General features: G+C 33.6%; 3 protein-coding genes across 3 annotated transcripts; 1 reads left to right on the forward strand and 2 right to left on the reverse strand.

The window, feature by feature from the left end:
* Positions 1–234: 234 nt before the first annotated feature.
* Positions 235–7630, reverse strand: LOC148309553 (uncharacterized). The gene is made up of 10 exons (XM_088259953.1): positions 7312–7630; positions 4799–4853; positions 4599–4699; positions 4281–4468; positions 3430–3583; positions 2939–3055; positions 2034–2250; positions 1668–1729; positions 1507–1565; positions 235–451 (listed from the first exon to the last, which is right to left on the reverse strand). The coding sequence occupies exons 1-10, from the start codon at positions 7567–7569 to the stop codon at positions 235–237; spliced, it is 1428 nt and encodes a 475-aa protein (XP_088116079.1). The 5' UTR covers positions 7570–7630.
* A 2135-nt stretch (positions 7631–9765) lies between these two features.
* On the reverse strand, positions 9766–13514 carry LOC148309554 (dynein axonemal assembly factor 4-like). The gene is made up of 3 exons (XM_088259939.1): positions 12665–13514; positions 11851–12050; positions 9766–10859 (listed from the first exon to the last, which is right to left on the reverse strand). The coding sequence occupies exons 1-3, from the start codon at positions 13461–13463 to the stop codon at positions 10626–10628; spliced, it is 1233 nt and encodes a 410-aa protein (XP_088116065.1). The 5' UTR covers positions 13464–13514; the 3' UTR covers positions 9766–10625.
* Positions 13515–13651: 137 nt separating this feature from the next.
* On the forward strand, positions 13652–16162 carry Nop10 (Nop10 ribonucleoprotein). Its single transcript, XM_088259930.1, has 3 exons — positions 13652–13855; positions 13971–14013; positions 15958–16162. Exons 1-3 carry the CDS (start codon positions 13802–13804, stop codon positions 16053–16055), a joined length of 195 nt encoding a protein of 64 aa, XP_088116056.1. The 5' UTR covers positions 13652–13801; the 3' UTR covers positions 16056–16162.
* Positions 16163–23108: the final 6946 nt, after the last annotated feature.

A 23108-nucleotide genomic window follows, 5' to 3' on the forward strand; every position in this document is an offset into this window, starting at 1 on the left:
AGAAATAAAAAACATGATAAAACAGTGCATTTTAAGTATGCCAAAAAGAATTGAGGCAGTTATTTCTGCCAAAGGTGGAAATACTAAATACTAACTATATTTATATGAAAAAATATGCATAATTTAAGCGTAATAAGTGTTCATGTGTAAATAAAATTCAATGTTGTTTTATTCAAGGTTTTCTCTGAGTTATTCCTGTTTGAATTGAGAAATTGCGCGAAATTCTGCGTGGCCCTAATTCATTGAGTAGATACTGTAGTTGGATCGGATTCCCCCGTTTAGTTGTGATGGCGGATGACTCTTAAATGATTTTGGAGGCGGTTTCGGCTTAGAGAGTGCGGGCGGGTATGGTTGGTCATTCTGGGTCACTGGAAACTGGGATAGTTTTCTTGAGAATATATTCCTGGCTTGAATGGTCTTTACCCCAACATCAGAGAGCGGCGTTAAATATCTAGAGTCAAAAAGTGACATCAATAATTTGACATGGATCATTTTGAAATAGGCCTTTGCACTATGTACTCAAAACATGTTTATTTATTTATTTCATCACATTACATATTTTTTATGCAAAACTCATTTTCCTTTTTTAAGTTCTTATCTCAATAAAAATCTATTCGGAAACCACATCAGAAATGTATTGATACAAGTTATTTTCATGTGTTTTATATAATTTTATACTGGGTAGTTTAGTATCTGTAAGTATGAACTGTAATTTTTTTCCGCAAGTATACAAAAAGAAAGAAAATGTGTTTTTTTTACATCTTACAACAGTTTGGAAAATGTGACTTATATGTAGTGATTAGTAGACATAAGGATGCCATATTGAAAATTGCTAATTGGAGTGGTATTATTTTATGGTTTGAAATTTTATTGATTTTATGACATGACGGTTGTGATTTAATTTATATTGATCAGACCATAATTGACTAATTCATCCTAATCATTAAACTGCGATTTGCAAATTGCATTTCTAAATCCATGGGGTCTTTGTTTGTGCGTTCGTCAAATTCTAACGTGTGCGGATATGATACAGGCAATGATATATCCCAATTGTCGTGAGTAATCCTTCTCATTTTCTTATTATCCGTGCTCTTTTCACGGTGTTCGCTTGACTTTGCATTCCAGTAGCATTTTTCAATATCGTGCGCCTTTTTTAGTGCTTTGCACAAGGCTGCGGAATGATTACTTGTAGAGAAGCAACATTTATCTAATGAACCAAGAAATTTGTTATTTTTGCAACCGTTACAAGCAGTGCAACTATTGAAACACTCTGGACTTTTACACGGACTCATTTTACAACATTTAGCTTTGCAATTATTCATTTGACACATATTGTCTCCTATTTTTGAAACAGGACCGGATATTCCTTGGGTTTTCTTCGTCGATTCCGATTCTTGACTGTTGGAATGAGAAAGTTTTCTTTTATGTAATCAAAGAGTTCACATGGCCGTACTAAACTAATTTGTTTTATGAATGAGACATTCTTAAATAAATTAATTGTAATACCTTCTGGGGGACTTCTCAGCCTCTTTTTTCTGTGGTGCGGGTTTTTGAGCAGTTAAATCCTTGAAATGTTCAGAAAAAACATTAATTTATCTTTTTGTTACAAATAAAAATGAGCAATTTTAGACATTTTCTGAAAATAAAATGTATATAAAAAAACTCACATCCGTATCCATTTTGTTTGGTCTATCGCCCGTGATATTTGGATTGCTCCCTCCTTCACCACCTATATAAAAAAATTTAAAATTAATGGTATTGATTTTTTTAATTCAAAATAAAAAATAAGACATTTCCACAGTGCAGTAGTTAGCACAACTGGCTAGGTTCAATTACCAGGAGAAATCAAAATAAATATAAGACGTTTTTCTCTCTAATTTATATTTTATACTACCTACCCTGGACTAGTACCTGAGCGCAGGGCTGATCACCTTACATTCATAAAAATACGTTTAAGTAAATACTGCGTCATCCCATGCAATGTTCTTTGAACCGCTGTATCTAGAATGAACAGAACATTAAAAAATACTTGCATTTCTTTTGCAGTTGTTCATTCTTTGACTTGAGTTCCGCTAATTCCTTTGCTAACTTATCAAGTTCTAATTGTTTCATCTGTATATCTTCCAGTGCTGCAATGTACATTTCTAGGGCCTCATCCAACTGTGATTTAATATGTTCTTCCAGTTGTTTTTTCTCCTTATTAAGTTCTCCGGCAGTTGTTTTGGCTTTTGCTATATCCTGATCTACTGCCTGGAAACAAGATAGGCATTTTTTACCATTTCTACTTTAATTTGACTTACCAATTCATGGATTGATACCTATTTATTTTAAACCATCCTTAATAGAGCGCACTTCCTCCAAAATTTAATTTCAGTCTCCGTTTCTCACTATCAATTAATATATTGTTTGCGGGAAACGCTTAAAAGCGTCATTTATGTACTGTTGGTAAAGAGCGGGAGATGCTTATAAGCATTCTATGTATTCGCTAAATTTTGGTAGAGCGCGAGACGCCAAAAAACATTGTAAAGATCAAAATTGGAATTGCGGTTACTTGTGATTAGTATAGGGCCCTAATTAGTAGTCCGCCTCCGTAGTGTGATGGTCAGCATGCTCGGCTACCGTTCTGGAGGTCCCGGTTTCGACTCCCAGGGGGGGGTCAAATAAATATAAGTGATTTTTTTCACTCTAATATTTATTCAATATTACCCTAAACTGGTACCTGAAGCGGAGGGCTGATCACCTTTCCTTCATGTATTGACGATCAAAATAACACTGCGTTTATATGATGCAGTGATCTATGCACCATTGGGTTAGAAGAGTTTAGTATACTAATTAGGGTCGGGGTTGATGAAAAAATCGCCTGCGGGCAGTATATTAATATTTATTCATTATAAAGCTATGTTGCAATTTCTTTTTGTAACAAGCAGAATAAGATTACCACTTTGAAGGTGTCAAGAAGTTCTCTGTACTTTTGTCCGTTTCCGTCCATTGCTTGAGCTTTATTCACATAAGTATTCAAGTCTTTTGTCAAATTACTCAAACATTCGAGATGCACCTGAAACATACAGTGTATGTTACATAAAACATGTCAATAATTCAAATATCTCGCAAATTATTTTATCATTTTACTAAAACTTGGTCAATTTGAAATTTTTTTTAATATCATGAATTTGGAATTGGCAAGCAGAAACACTAATTTTTCATATACAAATGTGACGAGTATCCAAAGTGATTAGTTTATTTTAATGAATAAAAACAGAAGTTGTAATAATAAAATGTAGATGATTTTTATTATTTTCTCGTAATTCGGATGATTTTTTTAATTAATGGAAATATTTTAATAACAAATTTGGAAATATTTTTATAATTATGCTGAAATTAGAACAAAACTTGTTTGAATTAATGAACTTTTAGTATACTCAAATGAACCTTGAATTCTTCCAAATCCTTGGACAACTCTTCATTAGCTTTCAAAGCCGCATCTCTCTCGCTTGTTAATTCTCTTATTAACCTTTCTAGTTCTTCAATCCTATTATTTTTGTCACTTATCTTTGAATCATCCATTTGACTTCCTTTTTCAGACCTTAATTAGACAACATTCATTTATTTGTTATTAGTCATTGAGTAATATTCCATTTTATAAAATTTTAATATCCTTAACAATTTGTCATAGTATTTATTTTTTCTCTTCACAGTTTTATTTAGCTAAGGGTGGTGACTGACCGGAGCATTTTGTCATAACGTAACGTCGTAACATCGCTCGCGGTGAGCATCCTAAACTATGGATGGAGCACTCAGCTTGCTGTACTGACTATACGAATGCTCGCATCGTAACATGTTACGTAATGACGAAATGGCTCCGGTCAGTCACCACCCTAAATGATAAACATTAATTTAAATTTCTATTGTCTTGGGATAGTTGGGCTTTTGAACATTTGAAACATATCCAATTCAAGTATTTACATTTATGTTTGTACTGAAAATACAACACCTTTGAGAATATTTTTTTAAAAAAATTTTCACGGACGCATTATCCAGATTCCAAAAATAGACACACACATTAACAAACAAACAAACCTATCTGAATAATATTTTATATTGGAACTGAAAGAATGGAAAAGGAGGGCAGTGGAGAATCATCATACTGGAATAAAACCACTACACTATGGAGGCGGACATTGGATTGCGGATTTGCTATGACTTAGTGAATTATATATATATACTAAAAATTGATCAAGGAGTTGCAATCAGATATAACATTTAAAAATTATAGTGCATACTTTGCTTTTTCATCTAGAAGTCTTTTGATCTCATCTTGGAGACTGTTAATCTCATCTTGCAACTTCTTATTTTGGTCTTCGAGCATATTAATAGTCTTATCCGTATCTGCTGTTGCGGAGCTTCCAATGTTTTCACTTTGTGCGGCTAATTTTTTCATTTCTGCACTACATTTGGCTTTCAACTCATCCTGTGAATAAGATATTTTTTTTACCGGTCATACTTTTATTAATATATGTTTTACATCACAGTTTCTCAAAGGTAGTATCGACTCCATTGGACGCTGGTAAAGTTTTCTAGGGGAAATTAAAGCAACTTACGATTTCTCTCTGCAGAGCTGCAATATCGCCATCTTTGGCCGCAATAATTCTTTTAAGTTCCCGCTCATTTTCCTCAGAGTCACCGACAATCTGCCTTTTACCTACATATAATATGACAATTGAATTACATTTACTCATTTATGAATTTTTTTCAAGAAACTACTTCATTTGCCAATTAATTGTGAAATAAATATACTCACTGGTATTTGGTATCTCAGGTGATGAATCAATTCCTAAAGTTAAACCCTTGTCTTTCTATAAAAAGAAAAATAAGAAAGTTATACTTTTCAATCTTACTTCTTCCTTTTTGAAATCTGACAGTGTACATATTGGAATAGGGCTGTGTTTCATTTTGTTTGTAAATTTAAGAATTTATACGGAAAAGTCTTAGTTTTATTAAATTGGAAGTACAATAGAGTCCAGAAAACTTGGCCTAATGTGAACAGAAGGGTGGCCGAGTTTATGAAAATCCTGGGCAATCGGGAATATGGTTAAAAAAGAATAAGTAGGAGTGTTTCCTCATGAAATACAGTATTCTACTTGTGTGTATAGTTTGCTTGAAAATTCAACAGAGAATAAATTATCCAAATGTCCTTATACAAAGGAAAAGTATGTACTTCATTACTAAACATTCATTCGTATTCATTACTGTATATTTTACTTATTACCCTTTACTACGTGAGTATAAAAATGAATGAATACAAAGTGTATAGTAATTTACCGGGTATGATGGCATAAAGCTGTCTATAATGAAAATTATCTAGCCGACATGACTACTTTTTTCAAAGAAATGCGCAATGTCCTGTTGTCTTGGTGTAGCCAAGTAATCCAGACTGCCAGGTTATCGAGTGCTGAATTTTTGGGACTACTATATTTTCATGAATTGATTTGGCAGTCACTTTGCGGTAAAATCTATTCATTTTTAATTTATGTTTTACTTGGTAAATACCCTGTTTTTCTTAAAATCTATTGTGACACTAGTGTTGCGTGTTCCTCCCAAATTAGTTAAGTCTAATGTATTCTTTTATATTTCATTTTTATTTCAATACTGAGTACATTGTCTAATATTTCAGGAGAGATTAAAACCCATATGTATTTTTGTATGTGCCTTAAAAATAAAAATGAATTTTTTAAGAATTTATGTATATTTTAGTTTACATATTAAGATTATTAATTCATTCGAACCCTAATCCGCACCCCAATGGCGCATAGGGCACTGCATCATATAAACGCAGTATTATCTTGATCGTTAACACACTAAGGAAAGGTGATCAGCCCTCCCCTTCAGATACCAGTCCAGGGTTATATTGAATAAATATTAAATTGCTTATATTTATTAGACCCTCCTCTGAGAATCGTACCCAGGACCTCCAGAATGGTAGCCGAGGGTCAGCGCCCTACGGAGGCGGACAAAATTAAGATTATAAATAAGCACATAAATGTAATCGAGAAGAACAAAGGGATGCAGTTCATTGACTCATTACGAGCGTATTTATATGTCTATCATATTGAAATATTTAAAGTTTTTCTACCACACGTACCCACTAGAATGGTATATAAAGGGTAAGGTATCATCATTTAGTGTGCTCAGAGTACTTAGATTTAAGTACTGATAAGAATCTAGACTTAAATAAATCGTGCTTTGTCCTCAGAGTTCAGTACTGATTATAATTTGATCGGTTCGTTGATGTGTGCTCTTTGTGTTCAGACCTCAGTACTGCTTAGAAGCAAGACATCGTACTTCTTAATCAATTTATTGGCTCCGCCTTTGCTCTTCTCACTATTTTAATTGGCAAAATGAATATTTGTTCCTTATTGTGCCTTTCTGTTTTTCTGATCATCAGTTATATTTTCTCATTTGTTTCTTTTAAACATGCATCTTATGTTATTCTCACTTGTTTATTTAAAATATGCTTCTTTCCCTATCTTTTTTCTCATTTGTTTCTTTAAACATGCTTCTTGCCTTATGTGTTTTATATTTTCTCGTTTGTTATATTTTCTCATTTGTATTCTCAGTTATATTTTCTAATTTGTTTTGTTTAAACACCTTATGTTTTTTCATGTTTCTTTTAACATGTTTTTTACCTTATGTTATTTTTTATAAAAAAAAAAATTAAAAATATGTCCGCCTCCGTAGTGTAATGGTCAGCACGCTCGGCTACCGTACTGGAGGTCCCGGGTTCGATTTCCAGGGGGGGTCAAGGTAATATTGATTAAATATAAGAGTGATTTTTTCACTATTATATTTAACAATATTACCTTGGTCTGGTACCGGAAGCGGAGGGCTGATCACCTTCCCTTCATGTGTTAACGATAAAAAAAAACACTGCGTTTATACTATGCAGTGCCCTATGCACTATTGGGGTGCGGATAAGGGTTTGAATGAAATGAAAAAAATGAATTTTTATACTGTTTTATTATACCTGTTAATTGTTTTATATATTTTGCCATGTAACTTTATTATTTGTGTTCCAGTCTTCTCAAAAAACAGAAATTACTCATCGGGAATATTGTATGTATGTTATATGTTTTGAAAATAAATAAAAAATTAAGTTCTAGTACCATTAGTCGTAACAATGCGAAATGTATCGAAACACGTGTCACAAAGGGAGATCATAAAGTAGTGTCTTATTTGTGTGTCTTACTTGAAATGGATGTCAATTAAAGCAAGTCAATTGATCTTCTTTATTAGTAGAATGAATCAAGTTCTTACCTGTCCACCTGAAGAGGTTCCCCTCATGTCCGCAAGCAATTCTGCCAATACGTGCCTCGGTATTAGGCCGCGACACGGGTCATTATCTATCTTTATCAAGTCGAACAAATGGTCACTTCTTTCACTCTCATGTAGAGACCATGCTCGCAAGTCAGTGCATGAATCGTACGACTTTATTCTCCCTTCGCTCCGAGGAGGCAAATAGTAGTCATTGGGATATACCAACACCAATTTACGATTTCTCAAGACGGCCGTCATGTTTAAAAATTAACAGGAATTTTTCGAAATATGTTTAGTTCATGTTACCATATTTGTCACAACGAGTTTGTTTTAAAATAGGAATTTGCTATTTTTTCAAAATCAGAATATGGTTTGGTATTTTCTCTTTAATGTGTAAGTAGGTAGGTACCTGATATTTAATATTTTTTTTTTTTTTTTTTTTTAACTCTTTATTCCAGCTTGACTAAGTGGTGGGTGCAATACTTAGTCAGCCATATATGTTTTACAACATTTTATTTAAACAATGAAATTAAAAATAAGAAAGAAATAATAAATTGAAAGAAAAAAAAAATAGAAAATAAAAATAATAATAAAAATAATAATAAATTTGGAGAGATGTAGACGAAAATTAGCTCGCTGGCAAACGCAGCACTGCGCTCCAGTGCCGCCACATATCCAGCCCCCATCTGTGCTCCACAAGCCGCTTTATGATGAGGTTGGAGCTCTTCATCAGCCTCTCCCGGAAGCCTGCCACTCGGTGCCTTAACAGGCCATCCCAATGTGGTATAAAATAATATTAATATAAAATAATATTTTGAATCTTCCTATTTTAGCCCCCATCTGTACCGAATTTATTCAATATTACCCTGGACTGGAACTTGAAGCGGAGGGCTGATATTTCAGGGCTGATTACTTTCCTTCATATGTTAACGATCAAGATAATACTGCGTTTATATGATGCAGTGCCCTTTGCACCACTGTGGTGCAGATAAAGTTTTGAAGAGAAGTACCCAATGATGCATAAGGCACTACATTATATAGTAATACGCAGTGTTAACTCAATCATTAATTAGTTTCATGAAATCAAGGTAAACAGTCCTGTGTTTGAGTTTCCAGTGCAAGGAGATATTAAATAAATATTAGTCTTATTGCACATAAATGTATGCAAATGTCAAATATAAAAAATAGAGGGATATTTAAAAAAAAAAACATAAATAATTGTATTTTAAAATATTTATTTTTCATTTGTAATATTTATTCATCAATGACATATCACATCCACCATTTTGATTTCTAAATATTTCCATCCTTGGATTAACTGCAAAAAGTGAATATTTTTTTATTATTATTTACAAAATACTACTTTTTTTTTCAAATATGCGAAGCAACTAATCAAGCAAATGTACACAGCTGCCTTTGATGACTTATTACAGTACAAAATCATATTATATTTACATGTTTGCAATTACCTATTAAGATATTTTATTTACAACATTTTGAGTGTGTCCAAATACTTGTTCACAAAATCTGGATTATCTCCAATTACAGGAGTTATTTTCATATTATTTTTTGACATCTCATCAAAGATGAAGAAGAATATGGAAGTCTGGGCATTTACGGGGCTTACGACCGTCATAGGCTGGTTTGAGTGATCACTTTACACACGTGTAACATTCACCAATTCTACCCATTATTGACAACCACACTACTCAAATTCTTGGAAGTTCTATATATATATGAACCAATTTAGAAACCTTATTCATGAATCACTAAAACTTCACTAGAGACATCTATTGGTGAGATGTAAAGAAGCTTTTTATTAAGCAGAAACTCTTATATTAGTATGTGAGATCCGAATCCCGGATTATAATCACACACATGAGAAACGCCAGAAAATACCATTTTCATTTTTATTATTAAGCTTATAATTTGACCAGATAATTTATTTACAACATTTTGAGTGTGTCCAAATACTTGTTCACAAAATCTGGATTATCTCCAATTACAGGAGTTATTTTCATATTATTTTTTGACATCTCATCAAAGATGAAGAAGAATATGGAAGTCTGGGCATTTACGGGGCTTACGACCGTCATAGGCTGGTTTGAGTGATCACTTTACACACGTGTAACATTCACCAATTCTACCCATTATTGACAACCACACTACTCAAATTCTTGGAAGTTCTATATATATATGAACCAATTTACATCTCACCAATAGATGTCTCTAGTGAAGTTTTAGTGATTCATGAATAAGGTTTCTAAATTGGTTCATATATATATAGAACTTCCAAGAATTTGAGTAGTGTGGTTGTCAATAATGGGTAGAATTGGTGAATGTTACACGTGTGTAAAGTGATCACTCAAACCAGCCTATGACGGTCGTAAGCCCCGTAAATGCCCAGACTTCCATATTCTTCTTCATCTTTGATGAGATGTCAAAAAATAATAAGATATTTTATCAATTGTTCATTCACTTCGTAATAAAACATGATGAAATCTAACTTACCCCCCTCCTTACTTACAGAACAGATAATTATTTACGCTTTAGTTTATATTTTGAACTGAAGATGGAAGCATAATTTCTATAACTAGTCTTTACAATAAAATAAATATAGCTCAAGTGGTAAGAAACAAGTTTTTTTAAATTTATTTTACCTATGTATAAAGATATTTATGGCGTATTTTAAAGTTAACATATCCTCAACAAAAACAATTATTTAGGGGATAGTTTCAAGGCAGATTTTAATTATATTATGTCTAAATATATTTACACCTTAATGTACATGCTATGTAAATTTATTATAATCAGGTTAGTGTCACACGGTTGACATCTAATATAGGCAGAGACGGAAGAAGTTGTGAGTTTCTGACCCACATATTAGTGGCGGCTTACAAATGGTGGGTGGTACTAGTCACACACACCATCATTAATGGATATCCAGGCTCATTAGTTCAATCCGATAATCAGTCATTGCTTGACTATGACAGCGGATACAGCTCTAGTTAGCTGGGCCACTCTGGTTCCATGTCTAACGACAGTCGGTGGAAAAAACTTTATAGTCAAATAAACCAGTGTTTCATGGAAAAACAAACGCAGAGATTCACTACCCTGTCTGGCAGCGGGGGTGATTCTTCTCTCGGTGATCCAGAGACTGACAATGTGTCAGGGCCAACTTGCGGGATTCCAGGGCCAAGCAAAGTGAAGCAAAGGAAATTTATTCATCCAAGGTTGTAGGGTCTACTCCGAGGACGAGGAGAGCTGACCCCAATAGTCTACAAAGCCGATGATTATTGTCATTCATATAACATTTAATCAGAGTCAGGATCCTGCTCCCAAGCCCTTTCCATCGCATTGAGGTCATTCTTCAAGTCCTCGTTGTCGGGTTGAAGTCGGATGGCAGCTTTCATTTCGCCTATTGCTTTATTCAGCATACCCACCCGAGTGAGAGCCGCGGCTCTCCTCACTATGCACTTCACTCTGCTGTTCAGGTTTGAAGGACACGGAGGTTTTAATAGATCCAGGGCTGCTGAGCAATCTTCTATCTGAAACCGTAATCATAGACTTTGAGAATCATGAAATCTTTCCTTCACATTTTCAAAATGTGATGTGAAAAAAATTACCAAATATGTAGTTTTTTAATGTAATATATTTTGCTGAGTTTCATCATTACTGACATCACTGGCAATGTCAGTAATGATGAAATCCCGCCGCTAGTAAAATAAATTAAATGGAAAAAGATAGGTAGTTTTTTATTACTTTTATTATATTATTTTTTTAACTTGACATTGGTAAAAGCAATATATTTTATATGCAACGCCATTATATATATATATATATATATATATATATATATATATATATATATATATATATATATATATATATTTTTAAAAATGCAGTTCCACCAAGAAAAGAATCGCATAGACCTAATGCCATCAGACTCAACCTGAACATACCCATATAACATTTTTGCTCACCGTGGTAGCTGACATGATCGCAGAGGACCGAACTTGTGCTTTGCGACCATATCTGTGTACTAACACAGATGCATCACTCGTATACAGAGTACTGATAAAAATTATGTATTATAATGATTAACATTCCATGGACAGCTAGACGCACCAACAAGTCCATTCACCAGGAACTGCACTTGGATGGCTTGACTCTGGCCAATGTCTATACACAACGGATTCTCCAGTTCTTTGGACACATTGCTCGTGGCAATGAGGATAGCCTGGAGGGGAAGAGAGGGAGAGGAAGATCCCCACATGATGGACCGATCGAGTTAAGGCAGCAGCAGGCACCTCGGTGGTTGGAGCGCTACGTGCAGCGCAGTCAAGGGATAACTGGAGAAGAGTCATTGCTTCCACAAGGGTAACAACCCTCAGTAATGAGGAATAAGACGGAGGAGAAATAATAATGATATATTATTATGTTACTCTCCCTTATAGGATATACATCCAATATAAACGCTTATGTTTGTGTTATTTATGTCAACTCTGATGGCGTTAGGAATAACTATCAGTTTCTTACACATTTATTAAAGTTTCCAATTGCAAAGTGGCATGCCGATCTATTGGCATATAATCCAGGTAGTTTATCAGACAGCTTGATGCCATGTGTGTACGCACTAATGGCTCCCAAGTAGTTTTCTATTTGGAAAAACTCATCTCCTTTTTCCTTGCACCACTGCGGATCCTGTTCTTCAGGCCTGAGGTCTTCGGAAACAAATCCTAAAAATAAAATATGGCTTCAAATAAACTTTATTCTTATTTTAACCTGTCCGGGAGTATGGCCGCAATGTATGGCCATACCAAACTTTCCTCAAATAAGTATGGCCGTACATCTACGGCTGCGCTTGTAATTGAAGCCCGGTGACATTTATATCTAAAATGGCACTTGTACTGCCATCTGTGGTTGTATTAAAACAACATAACCAATCAAATCATGTTTACTGTTGTAAATAAAAAAAAATATTCAAGAAAATATGTTGCTTATAGCATCGGGTATGATATAAAATTATAGATATAATATTATGAAGGATGGTATGGTGGTCAGTTCATTTGGTTACCATACAAGTGGTCCCAGGTGGTTACCTGATGGGGAAATCAATCTGGGACCACTTGTATGGTAACCAAATGAACTAATTAGTGCAAAATGTAGTTAGATAATATTGGTTTGTAAAAAGTACTAACCCGTGTAAAAATGTTGGTTGCGGTGGGGGCTGATATGGTCACGAAGCACGTTTTCTATACTCTGTGACCATATTAACTGCCATCGCGATCAGAACAGTTACACGGCTAGGTTTGTTATAGATATTTTGATGTCTTTTATTTATAATACAAACCAGTAGCCCTCCGCGCTTCTGTTACATTCTTCAACCAAATTTCTTCATCCCGAGCACTCGATTCACGGCTCGGAGTAGGAAATATTCTTTCCGTAAAAGAAACAGTTATTGTACCAGTTTCTCGGAGTGCAGGTATTTTCCTCGATTCTATGTTTGAGATCACCTTACTATAAAAATTAGATTTTTTCATTTTTGGGTTAATTTTTTCAATATTCCTATCATCTTTCTCATTTTGGTCATCTCTTAATTCTGTTATTACTACTCCTTTGGTTTCTTCTCTTGGTTGGACTAAAACTGGCTTATTTTTAGATTGTCTCCAATCTTCTAATTCTTTCATTGCATTTTGTCTCTCCGAATCACGCATCGCGTCTATTTTACTCCTTAGTTTGGAATCCATTTCAATTGCTTTTGATACCGCCATTCTGCTTAGTTCAGCCTTTGATTTAATTTTGTCATCAAGATGCTTTCGGGTTTTCTTTTGAATTTCCTCTATAATCTGTTGCTTTAATTTTACTTTCTCGTGTTTGTCAATATTGACTTCTAATTCATCCCAAGGTTTGTCTTCCGATTTCTTTAACTCTAAATAAGCTTCTTTATCAGTAAATGAACATTTCGATTTCGATTCATCAATAACATGTTTCAAAAACACTTCAAATAAGAATGGTGGAAAGTGTAGTTTAACGTATTGGTCAGATATTAAAATATCTACATCTGTATGATGCATTCCTCGTAAAGGAACATGAATCAAAATGAAGTCATTAGATTGTTTCCAAATAAAATCTTTTATTACAACGGGCATTTTTACTGAAAACTCACTCACGATCTTTTTGTTTACACTTTTACGGATTGATAAAACAAAATTCCGTTTCCTTGGTTTTAAATTTCCCTGGTTTATACTGATGGTTAAGTAGGTACTTACAATACCGATACAATGTTGCCAACTTTATAAGGAGACACTTATTTTGTTGGCTAAAATCTATGGACGGAGTGCCGTGATCTGTGATCTATGGTGAAAAGTCGACCACGCTTGTCGCGTTTCTATTTTGACGTAAAAGCTAACCTTTTAAATTGCGACTAACAATTCTCAATATATACGAATATACTGTATTTAGAAAGTTTTATTTTATTAAATCCAAGATGTATCTGAGGTTTTACGTAAACGAGAAAGGCCAGAGAGTTTACACTCTCTTGGTAAGTCTACACTCTTACTAAATCTTAAATACTCTTTTTGACGTCTTAAGATTTTGCTATTTTCACCGACTTCGAAATATATACTTGTATTATATTTTGTTTTTTTTTTTTCCAGAGAGTAGATCCCCAAAACAACCCAACTCTATCAGCACATCCAGGTTTGTAATATTTTTTGTTGTTTCACGTTCAAACCATAAAGCTTATTCTAACCTAAAAAAAAAATTGGGACTACATTTAAACGTACCCAATATTATTATGCTTGAGATATAATATTTTCGAACTACTAGCTTTATATTTAAAATTAAATCAGTTCGATTTTCAAATCTGGTCTCGTCAAAACTCTTATCTAATCATTTATAAATAGATGTATGGATGTAGAGGAATCTAGGAGTGCATGTCAGGAAAGCCAACTCAGGCGTTTATCCTTTCCGCCTACCCTTTGAGTGGAATGGCGCTACAATAATAAAAGTAGTGGTAGTTTAGTTACAAGAAGAAATGTAGAAAAGCGATCATGGAATGATCCATGCTTGGTATAAGCCTAAGAGACAGAATATGAAATGAGGATATTAGAAGCAGAACCAGAATAGCGGATATCATGGATCGTGTAGCAAGACTGAAGTGGATATGGGCAAGAAATGATGCAAGACAAGACCCCGCAAGATGGACCCCTAAAATTTCAAAATGGAGGCCTTGGGAGAATAAAAGGGTGGTCTGAAGAACTCAAAAGATGGTGGTAGTTTAAAATATGGAAATCGAATTAAACATCATTTCATGTTACATATGCTAAAACTTGGTCACCGAAAAATAATGTCGAAAATATCACTTGTTAGATTTGTTCAGTAACATATATTTGTTTGATACTATAGTTAAAAATGCTCTCCTTATCATTCATTGTTCACTTTGTGTAATACCACTTTTAAAAACACTACTTTTTACTTGCTTGCGTGACTACTGGATTCAGAATAATCATTCCATCATCAGTTCAAATGTAGACAAAGGTGAAAGTGTTACGGTGGAGACTGACCGGAGCATTTCGTCGTAACATAACATCGCTCACGGCGAGCATCACCGAGCATCCGAAACTATGGATGGAGCACTCGGCTCGGTGGACTGACTGCCTGAATGCTCGCATTGTAACATGTTACGTTACGACGAAATGCTCTGGTCAGTCTCCGCCTTTACATTGATACAAATATTAATTTCAATATTATTTTTTGACATCTCATCAAAGATGAAGAAGAATATGGAAGTCTGGGCATTTACGGGGCTTACGACCGTCATAGGCTGGTTTGAGTGATCACTTTACACACGTGTAACATTCACCAATTCTACCCATTATTGACAACCACACTACTCAAATTCTTGGAAGTTCTATATATATGAACCAATTTAGAAACCTTGTTCATGAATCACTAAAACTTCACTAGAGACATCTATTGGTGAGATGTAAAGAAGCTTTTTATTAAGCAGAAACTCTTATATTAGTATGTGAGATCCTAATCCCGAATTATAATCACACACATGAGAAACGCCAGAAAATACCATTTTCATTTTTATTATTAAGCTTATAATTTGACCAGATAATTTATTTACAACATTTTGAGTGTGTCCAAATACTTGTTCACAAAATCTGGATTATCTCCAATTACAGGAGTTATTTTCATATTATTTTTTGACATCTCATCAAAGATGAAGAAGAATATGGAAGTCTGGGCATTTACGGGGCTTACGACCGTCATAGGCTGGTTTGAGTGATCACTTTACACACGTGTAACATTCACCTTGAGTAGTGTGGTTGTCAATAATGGGTAGAATGTTACACGTGTGTAAAGTGATCACTCAAACCAGCCTATGACGGTCGTAAGCCCCGTAAATGCCCAGACTTCCATATTCTTCTTCATCTTTGATGAGATGTCAAAAAATAATATGAAAATAACTCCTGTAATTGGAGATAATCCAGATTTTGTGAACAAGTATTTGGACACACTCAAAATGTTGTAAATTAATTTTAATAAACAAAAGGATACTATTCTTTTCTATTCGGTTTTTTCTGCCTTTTTTCTTAAGTAAATATTTTTCTCATTTTCTTATTTATTTTGCAGCTCGCTTCTCCCCTCAAGACACATATTCAAGACAACGAATAATCATAAAGAAGAGGTTTGGACTGCTGATCACCCAACAACCCGAGCCAATCATATAATCTACCCTTCTTTTATTTACGTTTATATACCATATACAATGATACATCATGTTCATCTTACGTTTAAGTATGCTTAATTTTAAATAAAGTTTATGCTTTAAGTCTTCCTCAAATTTATTTATGTTCCTGCAAATGACACTACAGATTTTTTACCTCAAATTGGATATTATATTGTATTTGAAAAAAAAAAAAAATAATATATTCATATGATTCATTCGAACCCTTATCCGCACCCCAATGGTGCATAGGGCACTGCATCATACAAACGCAGTGTTATCTCGATCGTTAACACAAAGGAAAGGTGATCAGCCCTCCGCTTCAGGTACGAGTCCAGGGTTATATTGAATAAATATCAGAGTGAAAAAAATCACTTATATTTATTAGCCCCCCTCTGGCAATCGAACCCGGGACCTTCAGAACGGTAGCCGAGCGCGCTGACCATTACATTACGGAGGCGGACAGATATTCATATTAGTGCTACATATACCGTCAATGTGGATATCTGCCCACATCTTTTATTCTTATGACTAGCGAGTGTGTTAGTTGTCGAGTTGGCAAGCCTGTGCGGCGCGCTGTCATAGTCTGTGCACTCAATGTATACTGTTTTCAGACAAGATTTTCAATACTATGAATAATTTTTTAATAAAATACAATATAAAGTTCAACTTGTTTCATAAAACATCCAATATGATTTTTCAGACGTCTAATTTGAACTGAAGAACCTGTATTATTGATTGATTGATTGCTTTTTTGTAACATTTATATATTATATTAAATTTTTTTAGATTAAAAAAAAACTTAACGAGATAATTTTTATACATGTCTTAACTGAGACTAAGCTTCTATAATTTTTATAAGAAAGAAGATGGAAGTCTGAGCATTTTAGGGCTCGCGACATACCATTTGGCAGACTTAAGTAATCTATTTGTACACATACGTAATATTCACCATTTTACCCATTAATGAAAGATATGTTGAGATGGTTTGGACACATGGAACGAATGAGTGAGGAAAAAACGGTAAAACAAATTTATGAAGCGAATGTAGTTGGAAAAAGGAGCAGAGGAAGACCGAGAAAAACTTCAGGTATGCCAAATACTTGAAAGCGGTCAGTTAGGAGTCGAAATAATCAGCGGGTATGTTGTGAGGAGATGCATGAACGTGGAAGAGCGTGGTGTGGCGTTCTATCCTATCTACCTACCCCTGCGTGGAAGCGGCGTGACGATTAGTTAGTTTGATCGTTTATATCTGAACAGGCCACAGCCTCAAACTAGTTCGGATTTCCACTGCATTAAAATTAGTGCTTGACATGGGCTAGAAACAATAAAAAAAATTAACCCTTTACATTAATTTTGTATGGACGGCCTGGCTAGCATGGCATTGAAGGCAGAGAACCAATTAATATTACAAAGATAATGCCTGTAGTCCTCGAACTGTGGGTTAGGGGAAATTTTTATGAGTTGAACAGAAATTTTTAGAACTCCATTTTAATTTATGAATTAATTTTTAAATCAAACACAGATTTTTTGATTCTACTAAGTTGTATTTTATTAAAAACACAAAAATTAATATTGTGACAATTGTTTCGCCTAGTTATGGCATTTTCAAAAGAATATGCCATAACTAGGTGAAACAACTGTCACAATATTAATTTTTATGTCTTTTTAATAAAATACAACTTAGTAGACTTAAAAAATCTGTGTTTGATTTAAAAATTAATTCATAAATGGATTTTAACACATTGTTTGTGGGAAACAGATTAAGCAAATTTGACATACTGTTGGTAGAGAGAGGGAGTCGCTTAAAAGCAATATATTTGCTTACTTTTGGTAGAGCGCGAGAAACGCCAAAAAAATGTGCAGATCGGAATTGGGTTTGCATTAGTAGACTTGTGATTAGTGTACTGTATACTTGTGATTAGTATACTGAGGGTCGGGCGGCAGACTGAGAATAATTAAGGTCGGGGTTGATGAAAAAACTACCCGACAACAATGTTTTAAAAGTCTCACTGCTTCCGTTACGGAAGTTCCAGGTGTGATTCTCGCGGGAGGGCTAAAATAATAATCGATAAAAAGATCTTATTTCGTTGTAGCCATTTCTACATTCCGTGTTACCTGTCTAAAAATATTGGTTTGTGGATACATGATGTTTCTATAAAACATTGAATACAGGTGAGACCTATTAGCCATTAGCAAATACAAATAAAAATATTAGCTATTAGCAAATATAAACAGTGACATTGACAATGGGTCGCAAAATCATGTGAAGTTCAAATCAATTAACACCCTGAGTAATTCAACTAACTCTGAACAATGAATGCCTTGTGATTCATATATTCAGGATTGAAGTACACCTCAGATTTTTTAAACTCATCCACTTACCTTCGTAGGTATACTCAATTTCATACATTATTGCGTGAGTGACATGTATATTATACTAATTCTATTATTGTATTGAGATGCAACCTCTCAGACAATGTGCAAAAAAATGACACATGATAGATGTTAGACTGATGAAATATGGAAAGAATGCAAAGCTGAGATAAATATATTTGATAAAATTATAAAAGGTGTATTGAAATAAGTGAGGAAAGGACGGTAAAACAAATTTATGAGGCGAATTTAGTTGGCAATAGGAGCAGAGAGATACCGAGGATAACTTGGGTTGATCAAGTACATCAAATACGTGAAAGTAATCAATCGGGATTCGGAATAATCGTCAGCTACGTATGAGGAGATGCATGAATGTGTAAGAGGCGAAGAATGTTTTAAAGACAGATTGGTGTAGCATTCTATTCTCTCTGGCTACCTCTACAGGGAAGCGGCATGATGATTGGTTAGTTTGTATTGGTACATTTTCGAAAATATGGTATGAGTAACATGGTTATACAATGGTAAATTTTACACGGTGTACAAAGTGTAAAATCACATGTACCAGCCAAAGACGGATCTTAAGCCCTGTCAATACCCATACTTCCATATTCTCATCTCAATAAACTTCTATGTCTTTGTCAATATACTAATGAAAATCATTGTTTTTTTGTTTGATTTTCGTTCATGAAATTACTTTCATAAAATACACAGTTTAGATATTCCTTGTCAGAGATCTCAAACTTTCAAATTCAGAACGCGAACGGTCGCGCGAGAAGCCGCACGTGTTGTACGTGAGCAATTTTTTTTTAAATTTATTTATTTAAAAAAAAATTAACTTTACATTTCAATAAATCTTTTTTTAAAACCATATATTTATTACGAAGAAAAACTTTTTTTTTCAATACAAAAACGGTATTTTAAGCAAAAAATTCAATTACGCCAAATGTTACCTGGGTTCAAAGAAAATTTAGTTGAGATTTATCGTATATTTAGCCTTAATAATATAATATAATAGTCTATAAATAATTTTTTCATACAAGTCCATCTCTCAAATAGATATTTGATATCTTAGTCATGCACAACAAAAATGTAATGAGTTACATATAGGTAATAAAATAAATATTCGTAGCGCGCCCAAAACGTATAGTTAATTTATATTGTTTAGTTTATAAATAATTTTTTAATTGATTGCTGTGATTAATAACGCATGTGATGTCACGTGTAACATGGTCAAATGTAAAATAAATAAAAACGTCCTGTTAATATTATACTTGCTTAAATTCAAGTGTCGCCGCATGTAAACATTTTTTACCGGTCATGATTAAACTGAACATTTATTTTTGTCCTCAAAACGGGACATCTACCAATTTTTACGTAATAGTATATACATTCAAGAAAACACGTATTTTTTCATATTTTTTATGTATTAATAAAAAGAAACGTAATGTTGATAAAGAAAATAAGCGGGATAAATAATATAAATGTGAAAAAAATATATTGTTATTTATTTTTCTGATGAACAGTTTTTTTGAAGTATAAGTGGGTTTGCTTTTGAATAAGAATGTAATTTTTAGCAGGATTTAAAAAAAATATCTTAACTAACATTTCTCTGACTTTTAATTGTTTTTTCTGTCGTCCACAACTTATTTATCTGTGAAAATACTAAATTAAGCTAGGATTTGTTCAGCAAAGTTTTATGAAACGGCTATACTACAATACAAACTACCGTCGATTTTTTGCACTTTTTTTTTAAATTGTTACCGTGTGTTGATCTTTTTTCGAAAACGGGACATTTCGACGTCTCGAAACTTTACTTGGGACCACCGGGACAGGCTATCTAAAAACGGGACGGTACCGTTCAAAACGGGACGTATGGTCACTTTAGTCATGATAATCACGTCATACGTCTACATTTATAACTACATTATACGCATTTTCGTAATTTTTGAAAGTCCATTATTAAAATAATAAAAAAAACAGCAAACTTCAAAAGTGCAAACAATACTTGATTCCTTTTTCAAAGCTGGATTACTGAAAGCAAGCGCGTCAATATCAAACAGCAACGTCACTTCGCGACGAGTGTCCGAAGACAATAAATATAATTTTGTTCGTGTTTTGTATTATTTATTTATATCTAAATACAGTGTTCACATTTTAACAAAATTTAATTTTAAAAAATAAATAATAGTTTTTTGATTTATTTTAAAACCGTTTTTATATAACGGACTTTCGGCTTTAACTGACACCCCTTCCTCAAATTGGTCCGTTATATCGAGGTTTTACCGTACCTACTCAAAATTGTTAATTCTTGTTTCAAAAATCGTAATTAGATGTAATGCGAATAGAAAAGGATTGATATCACAATGATACACTAAGGTTATAATTGAAGTGAACTTTTTAAAACTTATTACAATATTCTATCATACTCTGCGGTTGTATGCATTTATCTAAAATACTCATATTGATCATATGCTCCAAATCCTTGTTTACGCTATGGAGTGAAAATATTATTATAATCTTTAATAATGTATGGCCCATGGCAGCCATAGTCTTTTAAAATATTAAGGCCTAGATCTCGGGCGTTCAAATCACATAATCACAACGCATTCGGCTGCGCTGAGGGCTAGACGTGTATTCACGCTCAATTTTTTAAAAGAATACATATATACTTATATAGGATCTTTCTTTTTTTTTAGAAAATATATTGAAAAAAAGTATACATATTTTTAAACTACTAACCTTTCAATAACTCTTCGATTCAAAACCATATATTTATTTCGAAAAGAAACTAAATTTTCATTACAAAAACGGTGTTTAAATAATAAAAATCAATTACGTCAAATGTTGCCTGGGTTTAGAGAAAATTAGGTTACGATTTAACGTATTTTGGGTCTTAAGGTATGTATGAGGAGACGCATGAACGTGGAAGAGGCGAAGAATGTGTGCAAAGACAGAGTGGCGTGGCGTTCTATTCTCTCTGCCTACCTCTGTGATGGCTAGTTAGTTAGTTAGTCACTAACAGTCTTAATATTGTGATTGATTTTTGATAAAAAAATCTGATTCGTTTCGGGTTGTGGTCCCGTGGTTAGTGGGACTCTTGAGTCAGAGTTTCTTGGTTCTAGCCCACTACCACAATTTGATACCTATTTCTAATAATGAGCTGCTTAGACTCACAGAAATAGCATAAAATTGAAGTATTTTTGTAAATAATAAAAACACAAATCCTTTTTTTTAATAAGCATGTTTAAAAGTTACAAATGAGAAAATGTAACTAATCACGAACGCAAATACGTATCGCTCACTCCTTCAACAACGTCATACGAGTATATCAAAGAACTTGATTTTTCAGAAGAACGTTTTTGAAAATAAATATCAAGCCACTTATTGAAATTGTTATTGTGCAACAGATCTTTTTAGGTAAAACCTGAATGTTTTTTCTCCATTTGAAAAATATTAAGTATATTTAAAGATAAAAAACAATATCTTTTCTTCAAAATACAAAAACAACACTTTCTGTCCTGTAGCGGGTAAATATTAAGTCAAAAATATGCCGCTTTTGCTGGGATATAGTACATTTTTTGGGCATTCCGAAAACACGCATAACAGAAAATTGTCGATTTTTTATGTATGACGTTGTTGAAAGGAGTGAGCGATATGATAACATCTTAATATTGATTTTTGATTAAGAATAACCTCCGAATGTGCACAATATTGTGCAGTTGGTGTCAGTTTTAAATGTGGGTCAATACATCTAAATATACCGGATCGGTATGCCGGAGTTTCCAGTCGGTGGGAAATTATTTAGGTCATCCGATCTCAACGCAGTTTCCCCGACCGTTTCCGGGGTTCCGTGTACGCATCACGCGGCACGCGTGTACCGCGTATACGCGCGAGGGTCACGTGACAGCGAGGAGGGAAAGGATGGATCAAGCCATTACAAACAGGTCTGTTTTGTTAGTAAATGTCAAAGATTACATACTAGTATTGTTGTATTACCACTAAGGGGATAATCGCAAACACAGAATTCATTCCACCGGAGACCACCGGATAGGTTACATGTCTTTCCAGGCACGATTTTTTAAACGATGTATTTGTAATTTTTTGTTTTTAAGAATGTATATAGAAAAAATATGTACATAAATATATTTATAACCCTTTACCTTACAATAATTCTTTTCTCTTCAGAACCATATAATTATTTCGAAGAAAAACTTATTTTTTCAATGGAAAAATTGTGTTTTTAGACGTTACCTGGATTTAGAGAAAATTAGGTTGTGACTTGACGAATACTGGGCCTTAACACCGAGGTGATTCAATGCGGTTTCTATAGTAAGTGTATATTGGAGTATACATAAACTGACCATTTATTTTTGTCCTCAAAACGGGAGTTTGAGGACAAAAAATTTACATCTAACAATTTTTACGTAATACTATGTATATTCAAGAAAATACGTATTTTTTTATAGTTTTTATGTTTTAATAAAAAGAAAAGGAATGTTGATAAAGAAAATAAGAAGAATAATTAATAAAAGCTTTGAAAAAAATTATTGTTTTATTATTTATTTAAAGCGTTGGCGGTCTTTACATAAACTAGTTAGTCATTGCACATGACCATCCAGCCACCTGCTGTAGCCATATGCACCGGAATCAAGCTAGGATTTGTTCAGCAAAGTTATATTAA

The sequence above is a fragment of the Brachycentrus maculatus genome, unplaced genomic scaffold, assembly GCF_059751285.1.
Source record: "Brachycentrus maculatus isolate JH-2025_06_01 unplaced genomic scaffold, ASM5975128v1 h1tg000121l, whole genome shotgun sequence".
Taxonomy (NCBI): Eukaryota; Metazoa; Arthropoda; class Insecta; order Trichoptera; family Brachycentridae; genus Brachycentrus; species Brachycentrus maculatus.

Coding starts and splice junctions, on each gene's coding strand:
- LOC148309553 (XM_088259953.1), bottom strand. CDS start 7,569: ATGACGGCCGTCTTGAGAAATCGTAAATTGGTGTTGGTATATCCCAAT. Junction 4,700..4,798: donor ACCTGAGATACCAAATACCA/GTGAGTATATTT, acceptor TATTATATGTAG/GTAAAAGGCAGATTGTCGGT. Junction 3,056..3,429: donor AGGATTTGGAAGAATTCAAG/GTTCATTTGAGT, acceptor TGTATGTTTCAG/GTGCATCTCGAATGTTTGAG.
- LOC148309554 (XM_088259939.1), bottom strand. CDS start 13,463: ATGCCCGTTGTAATAAAAGATTTTATTTGGAAACAATCTAATGACTTC. Junction 12,051..12,664: donor AGAAGCGCGGAGGGCTACTG/GTTTGTATTATA, acceptor TTTTATTTTTAG/GATTTGTTTCCGAAGACCTC. Junction 10,860..11,850: donor TTGGAAACTTTAATAAATGT/GTAAGAAACTGA, acceptor TTACGGTTTCAG/ATAGAAGATTGCTCAGCAGC.
- Nop10 (XM_088259930.1), top strand. CDS start 13,802: ATGTATCTGAGGTTTTACGTAAACGAGAAAGGCCAGAGAGTTTACACT. Junction 13,856..13,970: donor AGAGAGTTTACACTCTCTTG/GTAAGTCTACAC, acceptor TTTTTTTTCCAG/AGAGTAGATCCCCAAAACAA. Junction 14,014..15,957: donor AACTCTATCAGCACATCCAG/GTTTGTAATATT, acceptor TTTATTTTGCAG/CTCGCTTCTCCCCTCAAGAC.